This window comes from Telmatherina bonti (genome assembly GCF_933228915.1).
Source record: "Telmatherina bonti genome assembly, chromosome: 16".
Taxonomy (NCBI): Eukaryota; Metazoa; Chordata; class Actinopteri; order Atheriniformes; family Telmatherinidae; genus Telmatherina; species Telmatherina bonti.
This window is the reverse complement of record NC_136614.1, coordinates 17,741,393-17,756,430: the sequence shown is the minus strand read 5'-3', so window position 1 is coordinate 17,756,430 and position 15,038 is coordinate 17,741,393. Positions and strand designations below refer to the sequence as shown.

General features: G+C 41.5%; 1 protein-coding gene across 1 annotated transcript; it reads left to right on the top strand.

The window, feature by feature from the left end:
• Positions 1–1,868: 1,868 nt before the first annotated feature.
• Positions 1,869–12,716, top strand: slc35f6 (solute carrier family 35 member F6; the record flags this gene model as incomplete). The annotated part of the gene is made up of 6 exons (XM_079255072.1): positions 1,869–1,945; positions 5,796–5,868; positions 6,859–7,030; positions 7,150–7,365; positions 7,511–7,621; positions 12,229–12,716. 6 exons carry the CDS (start codon positions 1,869–1,871, stop codon positions 12,714–12,716), a joined length of 1,137 nt encoding a protein of 378 aa, XP_079111198.1.
• Positions 12,717–15,038: the final 2,322 nt, after the last annotated feature.

Here is a 15,038-nt window from a genome sequence, read left to right as displayed (position 1 = left end):
CTCTAGTCTCTGACTCCATCTGCTGTTGACCCAGGATCCACTTCATGCTGTATTTAGTCCATCTATTCGTATCTATGTTGTAGTTCTGTAAACATAAAAACATGGAGTTAAGTGCACTGGATGAAAAGTAATGACCTTTATGGGATGCTGGAAAAACAACTGTCAACTGCTAATAAAAATGTGTGTTGGAAGTAGAAAATGAATGAGTTCAGTAAGATCAAATTCAGTCATTAATTTTAGACTGCAAACACACTGACAGTGTCATGTTTGTATTTTTATTTTAATCTGGATTAGTTGATCAAATCATGTAATCTAATCTAAAAGGAAACCCTCATAACAATAGGAGTATTATTATTACTTTCAGTTTGTTTACTTCTGTACATTATTGTCAGAGACAAACAATAATCTAAAAAATAAAATCATCTGTGTCAGATTTACATTTCTCTCGTCCTGGTAGAAGATGATCCGCAATAACTCCATATGCCTTTTTTTATTTTTATTTTTGTGCATTTTCATTTAAACTTGTGTTTTACTTTTGTCATTGAAAAGGTCTAATCAAGTTGAAGGCATGTTGAAGAACACATTTTACCACAGACTGCTTCACACATAATCGATGAGAGTTGAATTGAGGAACAAATAGCACAGTTAATTTCCATTTAACTTTTTTAATGTGCAAACTCACTTTGCCTGATTAAGGGATTATGACGATCGAGAGACTAGATTTGCTTTAAAAAATAATGGATGTTCTTTGATGCCCTATCATCCCCCTAAAATTGTGAAAAGAAATTTGTCACCAGCACGGATCGGTTCAACCACAATTGGTCCCAGAGTAAAGCAAGACAGCAAGATGTGAAAGCCACATATTTAGCAGAGAAAGTGAAGTCTGGATGCAAGAAAGGCAAGAGAAAAAGAAGTCAGGTGAAAATAAAGTGAAGGACAGCAGTTCTTACAGAGAGATAAGCAGCACCTGAACTTGTTTGAGCTGATATTAGCAGCATGTTCGGATTAATTTAGAAATGACAACATAAATTAATGTAATATAGTCAGAAATTAATCAAATCTGTTTAAACAAATCATTTGATTTCCATGAACCTTGTCATAAAATCAGTTCCACTCTGTATAGATATTTTAGTAATGTCCCATTGATCAGTCATGACATATTTGGTATCAATGGTTTCCTTGTAATTCTTTGTTTCGTTGTGGAATTGCGGAAATGCCACAATCCCACAATGTCCATCTGGCCAGAACAAACACTCAGATTTTTTTTTCCAAAAAGTGGCACCAAATTGAACTTAAATCTAATGTGATCTGCGTTTGAAAACCTGTACTGACCACTTATCTGTGCAGTATTCTTTTACTGACATCTTCAATGTCTTTGTTGTTTTGTCCATTACATTATGTTTATACTCGTGCACTAATGTCATTATAGACAACTTTGTATATTGACAAAATGTTTTCTATTATTTCTTAATGTAAAAATAGAAGCATCGGTTAGGTCTGTTTCTACGGAGTAAAGAATCCTTTTTTTTTTAAAAAAAAAAAAAAAAAAAAAAATCTGCATAATCTCCAAAATCCAATCATTTTTTCCTTATTTTCCTCATAAAATTTCCCAAAATTTTCATTAAAATCAGTCAATAACTTTTGAGTTGTGTTGCTGAGAGAAAGACAGACAAATGTTTAAATGTTCTTTTTCCGAGTGTTCATGAAGGCAACACGTAGTTCGATCAGCGGTCAGCTGACTGTGAGCTGTCATGTGGTGTTCACAGACGGACAAAGCCGAGTGGATAGCGCGTGAATCAACAACCAGGGTACCTTGTTAAGAAAACAGGACCTTGTTCGTCTTTTTTGTGTTTTTTCACTTGTCAAGCATGGCTTGGACAAAATACCAGCTGTTTCTTGCGGGCCTTATGCTCACAACTGGCTCCATCAACACGCTGTCGGCCAAGTGAGTGAATTTGATTCAGTTTTGTATGGTGTCATATGTTTATTGTCTATAGCTGAGTTAGGTCACACAAATAATGACCTGGAAAGAAAGCAACCCTTAACTGAGGGTTTCATTTACGTCCAAATGTGAATTTATTGTTTTTATGTGTTCCTTAAAGTCTTATTACGGTGTAATGTTGAGGTAACGAGGTTGTAGCTACGTTTTATGATAGTTGACTGACGTTAGCTAATTCACTGCTAAACAAAACGCTAATGTGTATTTTATTTACATGTTCTGCTGTAAATTTGATAAGAAAGCAGACTTTGTTGGCTTATCGGAAGCTAATTGCGTGTGATACAGGTGAGGACAGATATTTTGATGTTACTAACTTGATAAAGCTGTTGTCAGGAAACAACCGCTGATGAGATGCAAGTGCCAGCTTAATATGAGATCAGGTTTCACTCAATAAACTGCATTATTATTGATTATCAGTGTTACACCAAACTAATCTGAAAGGCCACGACTTAAATGTGTATGAAAGCACACACAAAGCTGTGAACTCTTATCTATCTATCTATCTATCTATCTATCTATCTATCTATCTATCTATCTATTTATCTATCTATATATCTATCTATCTATCTATTTATCTATCTATATATCTATCTATCTATCTATCTATCTATCTATCAGCATCTGGACTTATTTTATTTTTAAAAATTTAAAAAAAAAAAAAAAAAAAAAAAAGCCCTGTACAAAGCCAATGTATATTCCAAAAGCTAACCTTTTCACTCAAATATAAATGTAAAGCAGTCTTAAACAGAGACAATCTAAGTCTTTATATTTTAAAAGTACATGATTTATCCATAAATGCTGTCAAAACTTGGGATAACAAAATGCAGAACCTTGTTGAAATGTCTTTTAGTTGTAAATTTTGGATATTGTGAATTTCAAATAGCCTTTCACCATCCTAAACCAAAGATCTGTGTGTTAAAATGGAAACAAAACCTAAAAGTACGAGAGTACACTGTGACCACCTGTGGCACAGAAGTATTCAGTGGTAAATGTACATTCCTCGTGATGTATAAGCAGGTACTGCTGAGTTGAAATTGTTTCAGGCAGAGTGTGGACAACAGTCAGATGTTGTTTTCATGTATTCTGCAAAAATGTTAGCCGAATTGTTCTTAAAGAATCTGGAGAATTCCCAGATCTGCTTTTCCACATATGATTATCTTAATAGTCAGTATTAATAGTTTGAATCCAAGACCAGACATCAGCAAAATATCATATTTTAGACAGGGAATTATCTGCTGAATAGGTGGTGCCAGAGGTACAGGTGACTGAGTTTAGGGAAGGGAGGGCAAAGAAAAGTTATAAGATCTGATAATAAATAGTCAGCTTCTACCAAAAAAAATTGTTTCATCAAAATGCTTTCCATTTCTCTGCTGGAAAAAAAAACTGGAAGAAAAATAAGTCCCAAAAGGATCGTATGATTCTATATATTTTGTAATAGTGATAATGAAATAGTGATGATATGCCTGACTAGTACGTGAGATGAATTAATAGTTGCAAAAAGAAGAGCTCTTAAAGAAAGTTCATAATATGGTACGCTCTGGGTGATATCATTTTTTTTTTGTCTTGGAGAATAATTTACTTGTCATATATTGTCTTAACCTGTTGATCTGCTATTAGCAAAGTGTAGGTTAAGGCTTGTAAAAGGAATAAAAAGAAAGATAAGTAGAAAGAAAAAAAATTTGATAATGTAATTGAGATGTTAGTATTTCACCAAATGTGTTCTAACATAATGCATCCTGTACAAAAATGTCATTTCCTTCATTATAAACTAGTAAAAATTGTTAAACCTCCACTCATTTGTGTCGCACAAACAAGAGATGAGAGATGTTAATGTCTGCAGTAGATGTGACAGAAGAGGAGGATATAAAATGAAAGCAGGATTTATTATAAAATGGAAAATAAACAACAAAGAGTCTGTTTATTAGAACATGATGGCTCTTTACACCATCTCTGTACTTATTTGGTTCAGTAATAATATGTAGTTTAAAATGTTTATTTTGTTTTTCCTGCATTCTCAACATATATTCATGGCATTAAGATTTTTTTGCTTCAAGAATTAGTCTTCATGTGTCTGTGGGAAGAGGGTCTCTTTAGTGAAACCAGAAGATCAGCTTTTTTAACTTCTCCAATAATCTGTGATGTCAGCTTTCTCCTGCTTGACTCACACTTCAGTCACTTTGTGGGTTTTGTCATCGGAACAAATTCAGCACTGCCAAAAATCAGTCTGTGTAGCACTAATGTGTCAGACAAAACCTGCTGCATCATGTTCTCAAACATGAAAATGGTAACTCACAGGTAAAGTTTCCCCGTAGTCACCTGATACCTGCCCTGACACGCCGCCTCCTCCCAGTAGCTGTAGCTGTGCAGTAATTCCCAGTAGTTGTGCAGCCTACATTTTTTTCTTTAATGCGGCTATGTTATATGAGGATGTTTAATTCAAAGCGCACTGGCGATAATAAGGGATAGTTAAAGCAGATTTAGATCAGCTGACAGACAACCCCAGTTTCACTTGGAAATTGATGAGCTCAGACATTTTCAGCATATCAAGGAAGTGTTGTGTCATCTCCGTTTTAAGAACAAAACCGTCACGTCAGCCATGCTTCCGCTGACTCTTAAGACCATAAAAGCTTTTTCTAAAGATAAGGACTCATTAACCCCACAAACTAAACAGTGTCACGATCATCCAGTCTGGCTGTGCAATGTCTTACTGGTTTTATGTAATGGTGCAGGGATAGAAACATAAAACCTTTAATGAGAAATGTGGAAATTTAGACGTCATTATCTTTCATTCAGCCGCCGTTGATTAAACACAGTGTGAAAAAAATCCACAATACGAACTGTTGTTGTTCTTTTCTCTTAAATCTGTAATATTTCAAAATGCAAACACATTAAACCATTGATCAGAAGGTTACATAATTCAAATCTGGTTGAAATGAGAAAAAAGACCAAGTCAGAGGACTGAAGTTAGAACTGACTATTCTTTGTTAAGGAAAAGAAGATTGTACATATCTCGCGAGGAGGTCTTGCTGATACCCTTAGCTGCTAAGCTAATACATCAAATGCGAGGGTCCAAGGTTCAGCCTGAAGATCTCGCCTGTCATACGTCAACCCTCCTCTTTCATATTGGACAAATCATATGACTGTGCGTGCATGAATATGAAAATTCATATGAATGTGTATTTCTGTTGAGAGCGTCACTCCTTCTGCAGGACTGTGGCCTCCATCTTATTTGGTCCTGGCCTTGAGTCAGCAGGTGAAGTTCCTGTGAAAGTTGCATCCTCCCTACTCTTTTCCCATGGCTCCACAAACCTGCTATTGTTCACTTTCTAAGGAGTTTCTGCTCCTTTCTATTTGAATATTACTGATAACTTAGAGTTGAGCCGTGTGTGTGTGTTTGTGTGTGTGTGTGTGTGTGTGTGTGTGTGTGTGTGTGTGTGTGTGTGTGTGTGGTTTCAGTTGAAACACACAGTCCAGCCACTGTCCTTGACTTTTCTCATCAGGAACTCTTTCTGCTTCTTCTGTGCTCTTTGTGTGTCTGTATTTACTTCTGTTATAGAGTCACATCAGGTCATAATAAAAGAATCTATTGATTATATATTGATTAATAACAATAAACTAAAGAATATGTAAGAATATGCCTGTGATAAAAATGATAGAAGATGTCAAATATACTTTAGAATGGATATGGTTATTTTTCTTATATTTTATAATCTGAACTAGGTGATAACTTACTGTATGGTAACTGCTGCCATGTATGATTAACTAAAGTTGTTCTAATGTGGTTTTTGTCTGACAGATGGGCTGATTTGTTTAGCGCAAAAGGCTGTCATGATGGACCTGAACATGAGTTCTCACACCCATTTGTACAGGTATAGTTATAAACTGCAGTATGTCAGCATTGTGTCACACTTTGGGCACATGGTTACAAGCTAGGACTGAATATTTATCTCAGTCCTTGTTCTGAAACAGCTGTGACCCTAAAAAGCATTGAGAAAAATCTGGTAAAATTCAAAACATTTTTACTTATTTGCCAGGATAATTAGTTTTTTAAAAGCAATTTGAAGGCTAAATAAAGTTTGCACACGTTTAATTCCACAATTCTGTCCACAAATGCTAAATTTAAACCTTTTGTTTTTTAATTGTTTTCGATTATTTTGGTTGGAAATTACATAAGCAAAAGTCAATTGTCGCCAAGACATTGTGTAAAGGATTTAATGATACATTTCTGTGGTTATCTTTTTTCAAGTCTTCCCAAAAACAGATACCTTAGTGATGACTTCAGCTGCACTCTGTGGCTGATATAGAAACAGGAAAAGGTTGTAGCCATATGTAAATGTTCCTAACAGGGACAAAGTTGATTGAATGTGTCAGGAAAAGTGAGTGAATGTACATGTGAAAATTATTTATATCAGTCAAAATAAAAATAAAAATACAACTCATGCATTTTAATATGTAATGTGCAGCTTTATTCTGAATATTAGTAATAAAAACTCATTTAATTCCTGCTCTAAGGACAATGACAGACATTGTAGTGACAAAGCAACAAACGATACATAGTTTCTCCTATCTGATGCACTGACATATGTCTACACACAGAATCTACTGACTCGTGCTGTAGTTTCATTTCCAAAATTCAAAAGCCAGATTTAGTCTCTTGGCACTTCTTAACTCTCCTCCCTGGTTTTTAAATACTGGCAGCCTCAGAGAAGGGGATGTGGAATTAAAGTGCAAACGATGAACTTATTAAAGCAGCATGATGTATTTGAAAGGGTTTGAAACTGGAGCTAAAACAAACTAAATCAGTGGTGAAATTCTTTCTATGACTGTTTCTGTCTTTCTGTCCAATGCTTGCCATCCAGGCGGTGGGGATGTTTCTGGGCGAGTTCAGTTGTCTGGCGGTTTTCTACATCTTGCTTTGCCATGACAGACGAAGCCCAGAACCAAAGATGAATCCTGGCCAGAGCTTCAACCCTCTCCTCTTCTTCCCTCCTGCCATGTGTGATATGACAGCCACTTCCATCATGTATGTCGGTAAGTGGCCACAACCTTTAGTGCTACGATGTTGGTAAAACATTGTAATTATTAAACTGGACTTAAACGTTTCTGTTTCTGTATTAGAATTCTGAAACTAAAACCTTTTTGTTTTCCAGCACTCAACATGACGAGCGCCTCCAGCTTCCAGATGCTTCGGGGAGCGGTCATCATCTTCACCGGTCTGCTTTCTGTGGCTTTTTTGGGGCGTCGCCTGTTGCCCAGTCAGTGGCTCGGTATCTTCATCACCATCCTTGGCCTTGTGATAGTCGGCCTCGCTGACTTTGTCACTGGGCACAAAGACGACTCACATAAACTCAGTGACGTCATCACAGGTGAGATTTTGTCAAAAGTATATTTGGAGTTTGTCAAACTTTATTAAATAACAATGACGCCAATAATTTGGCATTTTTTGTTTTTTTCATTCTGTTAAAGTTTTTGTCTAAGTGTTATTTTGGATGTTGTGTTTCTCCACTGCAGGTGATCTTCTGATCATCATGGCTCAGATTATCGTTTCAGTGCAGATGGTGCTGGAGGAAAAGTTTGTCTACAAACACGATGTCCATCCTCTTCGGGCTGTTGGAACTGAAGGTACAGCGGTTCTGCAGCTGCATGCCACTGGTGCTGACACCCTTTCCAGGATGAATTTGTTCCCTTGCAAGTCAGAAGAAAATTGAACCAAACAAAAAGAACAGATGAAGCAAAACACCTGAATCACTGATAATAAGAATCGTCAATAGTGAAAAGGGCAAAGGTCAAATGTCAAGACATCAACAACAGACAGTTCTGTCGTTGTTTTCAAGCATTTTAAGCAGAAAAAATACTTTTTTTTTAAAGATCAATAATGTATCTTTCCAACCTTAAAACTCTGTGAACTGGATGCGTTTGATGGCACATCTATGAATATGTACATTTCTGGAGCCGTCGCCGCCCAGCGGCATCCTGAGGCTGAGAAACTACACTTTACAGCTTTTTCATTTGAGATGCCACATGACGCAGCTGACTTAGCAAAGAAATTCAAGATGACATGATCAGAGGAACAGAAATGGAGAAATGAAACAGGAGAGTCAAAATAAGATTATCTTTTACTGGCTAAAGAGAGCTCACAGTGCAGGCAGGATGCAAGATGGAGGCGGAGTTAGCTGTCGATCACGGAGAAAACTGCAGATGTTCTGTAGTGCATAACTTTAAAAGATATTTCAATATTCCTTGTATTTACCCATCAATAAATCTGATAGTTGCACAGCAGCAACTTCTAAGAAGCTTTCTCAACTGTGTCGCTGTAAGTTACAGAAAGCTGACAGGCTGCAGATGGTAAACTCATTCAGGAATTAACCCCACACATCTGGTCAGGTGTCAAGTCTGGAACCAAGATCTACAATACAGAATCATGCTGTCCTTGTATGGATTGAAAGTTAAACTAGTCGCTGTTCAGATCCTTTTAGCCACTCTCTGGTTATTGTTTTGATAACTGCTCTTCCCTCTCTTTTATGTCTGTCATCTTTGTTTTGGTTGCACCAGGCTCTGAAACTGTGCACATCCAGCTCAGGTAGATGCAGGTTGCGTCAAACAGGTGAATGTGGTCAAACATTTTGCAGCCAATGAGCCGGACAAGACATGGCTGCAAGGAAGTAAAAGGTTTCTTCAGTCAGTTCGACTTCTAATGCGTGATGAAAATGCTCTTCTGTGACTGCTGGATGTGTAAACAAGCTGGTGTTTGCAGCTCTATCAGGTGATCGAGCCAGTTTGTTTGCTTCAGGTGGTCAGAACAAATCAATTTAGAGCTGCTTCCATATATTTCTGACTCAAGAATGATAGTGTAGAGCTGCTTATATAACCGGTCGGCCAATCGTTAAAAGCATGCTCAATTCACCAAAACCATGCTTCCACTCTGATGGAGGAGTTTGTTCATTTCTTTGCAGTCTTTAGTTTTTCCATTTTATATGTTAATAATATTTAACACAATTTATGTTTTTTAATTTGAAAATTTATTTTGAAAGGAAAAGTTTCTTTCTTTCCTCCCGTGGGCTCACCATCTGCGGGAGGAGCCGTAGGGGTCGGGTGCAATGTGAGCTGGGCGGCAGCAAGGGGCGGGGACCCTGGCGGTCCGATCCCCGGCTGCAGAAGCTGGCTCTAGGGACGTGGAACGTCACTTCTCTGGTGGGGAAGGAGCCTGAGCTGGTGCGCGAGGTTGAGCGGTTCCGACTAGATATAGTTGGACTCACCTCGACGCATGGCTTGGGCTCTGGAACCAGTACCCTCGAGAGGGGCTGGACCTTCTTCCACTCTGGAGTTGCTCATGGTGAGAGGCGCCGAGCTGGTGTGGGCATTCTCATCAGCCCCCAGCTTGGTGCCTGCACGTTGGGGTTTACCCCGGTGGATGAAAGGGTAGTTTCCCTCCGCCTCCGGGTGGGGGGACGGGTCCTGACTGTTGTCTGTGCTTATGCACCGAACAGCAGTTCAGAGTACCCACCCTTTCTGGGGTCCTTGGAGGGAGTGCTGGAGGGTGCTCCTTCTGGGGACTCCATTGTTCTGCTGGGGGACTTCAATGCTCACGTGGACAATGACAGTGAGACCTGGAGGGGAGTGATTGGGAGGCATGGTCCCCCCCCCTCTGAACCCAAATGGTGTTTTGTTATTGGACTTCTGTGCTCGTCATGGATTGTCTATAACGAACACCATGTTCCAGCATAAGAGGGTCCATATGTACACCTGGCATCAGGATTCCCTGGGCCGCAGTTCAATGATCGACTTTGTAGTCGTATCGTCGGACCTGCGGCCACATGCCTTGGACACTCGGGTGAAGAGGGGGGCGGAGCTGTCAACTGATCACCACCTGGTGGTGAGTTGGCTCAGATGGTGGGGGAGGAAGCCGGTCAGAGCTGGCAGGCCCAAACGTGTTGTGAGGGTCTGCTGGGAACATCTGGCTGAGTCCCCTGTCAGAGCGAGCTTCAACTCCCACCTTCAGCAGAGCTTCGAACATGTCCCGGGTGAGGCGGGGGACATTGAGTCCGAATGGGCTGTGTTCTGTGCCTCTATTGCTGAGGCGGCCAGCCGGAGCTGTGGCTGCAAGGTCGTTGGTGCCTGTCGTGGCGGTAATCCCAGGACTCGTTGGTGGACACCAGCAGTGAGGGATGCCGTCAAGCTGAAGAAGGAGTCCTATCGGGCCTTCTTGGCCTGTGGGACTCTGGAGGCAGCTGATGGGTACCGGCGGGCTAAGCGGCATGCGGCTTCGGCCGTTGCCGAGGCAAAAACTCGGGCATGGGCGGAGTTCGGCGAGGCCATGGAGAAAGACTTCCGGACGGCTTCGAGGAGATTCTGGTCCACCATCCGGCGGCTCAGGGGGGGGAAGCAGTGCTCCATCAATACTGTGTACAGTGGAGATGGGGTGCTGCTGACCTCAACTCGGGACGTTGTGGGTCGGTGGAGGGAATACTTCGAAGACCTCCTCAATCCTACCAACACGTCTTCCCATGAGGGAGCAGAGCTGGTGGACTCAGGGGTGGACTCTCCTATCTCTGGGGCTGAAGTCGCTGAGGTGGTCAAAAAGCTCCTTGGCGGCAAGGCCCCGGGGGTGGATGAGATCCGCCCGGAGTTCCTTAAGGCTCTGGATGCTATGGGGCTGTCCTGGCTGACACGCCTCTGCAGCATCGCGTGGACATCGGGGGCAGTACCGCTGGATTGGCAGACTGGGGTGGTGGTCCCCCTTTTTAAGAAGGGGGACTGGAGGGTGTGTTCCAATTACAGGGGAATCACACTCCTCAGCCTCCCTGGTAAGGTCTATTCAGGGGTCCTGGAGAGGAGGGTCCGCCGGATAGTCGAATCCCGGATTGAGGAGGAGCAGTGTGGTTTTCGTCCTGGTCGCGGAACAGTGGACCAGCTCTATACCCTCTCTGGGGTCCTGGGGGGGGCATGGGAGTTTGCCCAACCAGTCTACATGTGCTTTGTGGACCTGGAGAAGGCATTCGACCGTGTCCCCCGGGGGCTCCTGTGGGGGGTACTCCGGGAGTATGGGGTACCGGACCCCCCTGTACGAGCTGTCCGGTCCCTGTACGACAGGTGTCAGAGCTTGGTCCGCATTGCCGGTAGTAAGTCGGATTTGTTTCCGGTGAGGGTTGGACTCCGCCAAGGCTGCCCTTTATCACCGATTCTGTTCATAACTTATATGGACAGAATTTCTAGGCGCAGCCGAGGGGTTGAGGGGATCCGACTTGGTGGCCTCAGGATTGGGTCCCTGCTTTTTGCGGATGACGTGGTCCTGTTGGCTTCATCTGGTCGTGATCTCCAGCTCTCGCTTGAGCGATTCGCGGCCGAGTGTGAAGCGGCTGGGATGAGAATCAGCACCTCAAAATCTGAGACCATGGTCCTCAGCCGGAATAGGGTGGATTGCCCTCTCCGGGTCGGGAGTCAGGTCCTGCCTCAAGTGGAGGAGTTTAAATATCTCGGGGTCTTGTTCACGAGTGAGGGAAGGATGGAGCGTGAGATCGACAGACGGATCGGTGCGGCGTCTGCAGTAATGCGGGCTCTGCGCCAGTCTGTCGTGGTGAAGAAGGAGCTGAGCCAGAAGGCGAAGCTCTCGATTTATCAGTCGATCTACGTTCCTACCCTCACCTATGGTCATGAGCTGTGGGTCGTGACCGAAAGAACGAGATCTCGTATACAGGCGGCTGAAATGAGTTTCCTCCGCAGGGTGGCCGGGCTCTCCCTTAGAGATAGGGTGAGGAGCTCAGTCATCCGGGAGGGGCTCAGAGTAGAGCCGCTGCTCCTTCGCATCGAGAGGAACCAGTTGAGGTGGCTCGGGCATCTGGTCAGGATGCCTCCTGGACGCCTCCCTGGTGAGGTGTTCCAGGCACGTCCCTCTGGGAGGAGACCCCGGGGAAGACCCAGGACACGCTGGAGGGATTACATCTCTCGGCTGGCCTGGGAACGCCTCGGGATCCCCCCCGCAGAGTTGGCAAATGTGGCTGGGGAGAGGGAAGTCTGGGCTTCCCTGCTTAGGCTGCTGCCCCCGCGCCCGACCCCGGATAAGCGGCAGAAGATGGATGGATGGAAGTTTCTTTTAAAATGGTTGTATGATACGCAAGCAGTGAAGAAGGCTGTCAAGTTTAAAATAATTGATAAATCAAACAATTTATGATCTGCTGTTTTTGTCTTTGGTCAGAATAAATTCATTGTTTTTGTTTGGGTTTTTTTTACAGGCCTCTTTGGTTTTATTGTCCTGTCTCTGCTGCTCATCCCCATGTATTTCATCCATGTTGGCAACTTCAGCAACAACCCTCGGCAGGTCCTGGAGGATGCGCTAGATGCCTTCTGTCAGATCGGAAACAAGCCTCTCATCCTGCTGGCTCTGCTGGGGAACACGGTCAGCATCGCCTTCTTCAACTTTGCTGGGATCAGCGTCACTAAGGAGATCAGTGCCACCACCCGCATGGTGCTGGACAGCCTGCGTACACTGGTTATCTGGGTGGTGAGTCTAGCACTGGGTTGGGAGACTTTTCAAGGCCTGCAGGTTCTGGGCTTCTTGGTTCTGCTGGCGGGTACAGCGCTCTACAATGGACTTCACCGCCCCCTGCTGGCCAGGATACCGTACTGCGCGGCGTTGGTGAACGAGGAAGAGGAGAGCAATGCAGGAGAAAGAGAGAGACTGCTAAATAACAGCAGGGTGCAGGCTGGTGAAGACACATAAAACCTGTTGGACTCAGCACAGGCGGCGTCACACAGACTCTGCGCCTTTCAGGAAAGCAGTCAGTTGCTTTTTACACAATTTTCTGTGCACACTTCAGGTTTTAAGTGACCTCACGCGATGCTGTAACGTGTGTGAAAGCATTTTTAAAGAAACATTTGAACATTTTGGGAATAGTACCTTTTTTTTTTTTTTTTTTTTTTTCAGAATTTATTGAGGTGATTTGCAACATTCCTGTCTATTGTATGTGCAACAAATACTAAGCTGAACGCTAATAGCTTAGCTGACAGGAAAAACTGAATCCAGGGACACGATACATTTGGTGGATCCAGTCTTGACTCCCATTTCAAATAATCATCGCACAAAGGAGATAATTTACCCGTCTGTGGCATTTATAGAAGCATTTATAGAAGCTTCAAACTTGTACATTTATGTCTTGTTGAATTAGAGAAGTGATTATATGAGTATGTGCTCTTGCTCATTCAGCGACAGGGTGCGTCATGGTTTCCGCTTTGTTTTGGAGCCTGTAAAACCTACTGATTACATGTGCGCTGATAAATTTACTCAAAGAGCAACCAGACAGAGAGCAAAAGACCACAGACAACTTTGTAGGTGTATCATTGTTATAAACACCTCTATAATGTTTGATTGACCACGTATCGGCCCATATTTATAAAAATTTGCTCAGTTGACCCAAAAACGTAACATTTCCCCGTTACTTTTATCAGTAAACTCATATCATTCCGCCAAGGAAAAATAGTTCCTGACAAGTAGGATTTTTGCCTTTATACATGAAATTTGAGGGAAAATTAACGGTGTTACAGTAGTAAATATTGGAAATTCTGAAGAGCCAGTTAGTTTGTCCATATGGCCACGGAAAACCTAAGTTACTGGGAAAGTGCATTATCGCCACTTATTCTGAGGAACTTCATTATTTCCTCTGTTTCACTGCTTAGTCTGCGAGCTGTAGCGTCAACCTGCTCCTCAGCTGTACCTGGAGCCCTAAAATAACAACAAGAGAATATTCATTTTCATCAGCAGGTTGATTTCACTAATAGTATAATATAGTAATATACTATATATAATATACTAAAAGTCATAGTCACATGACTTTCCGCTCTAGACAACAACGTACTAAAAGCATCACGCTATCCTGGTCAAATTGTGGCTAAAACACGTGAATATGTTTCCAGTTGGCAGATCTTTATGTCATCTGACTCGCCAGACCAGCACTTTGGCCATGTTTCCTGTATTTCTGCTTAGCTAAACAAACATGTTTGTTCCACACAGTAGAGTGATGCCAATCCTCATCTAATTCTGCAACAGAGATGAGTTCTTTCTATCCTAAAATGTTGAATTGTTAAAACAAGTAATCAGCTGGAAGAAACAGCAGCCTGGTGGATATGTTTAATCACAGCAGTGCTTTTTAAGGGATTTTCTAATGTACTTTTATTAAAGGTGCAATGAAGAAAAACAAAACCAATCTAAAAGGAAATTGACTTTTTTTTTTTTTTTATATAGTCACGTAAGTGGTTAAAACATATTTTATGCCTTTTACCGAAAACATTTTTTGTTATTTTAAAATACATTGTTGATAGTAATTTAAAATTATGTTAAAGGTAAAAACCACTCAAAGCCTTTTTTTTTTTTTTTTTTTTACATGTTCCTTGTTGTGCCAACATGTTTTCGGCATGGGAATTTGCTGGATCTTTTAGAATAGATGCTTTAGAATAACCGAATTGAATCTGTAATCTAAGTAAAGCAGGTTTAAATGCACTTGGGTTTGCAGTGTTAGAAGAAAGTTTGCCATAGTTTTGCATTATTTTTACACAAGAACCTGAAAGAAGAGTTCAGATCTCCACAGGAGATTTACACTTGTTATATACTTATTATAAAAAAAAAAAAAGCTCCTCGGTTGACTTACCCAAGCTGTCTGCTGGAAGCTACATTGATAAAGGGAACTGTCCTTATGTCACATTTGATGAATTTATAAAATGATCTCCAAATGGTCGATATTATAGAATAAAACACAATAAACAGGAAAATGTCAAGCATTGCCCTCACTAATGTTTGAATATTTCTTTTAGTTTTCATAATGATGCAGTTAAGTTAAACGTGTGTCTGTATGTTTAGAGGAAGCAAATTACAGTAAGTTTCAGCCTTAAATGTGATTGTGGGACTCATTAATGTGTATCTGCTTCACATGTGCTTTATTTAAAGACTCATAACATGCAACCATGTTTACCTTCTGTGTGTAAATTTCACATTGGTTCATATATGTATAGAAAATATAAGAAAATGAAATAAGTGTCCGTAAAAAAGTCT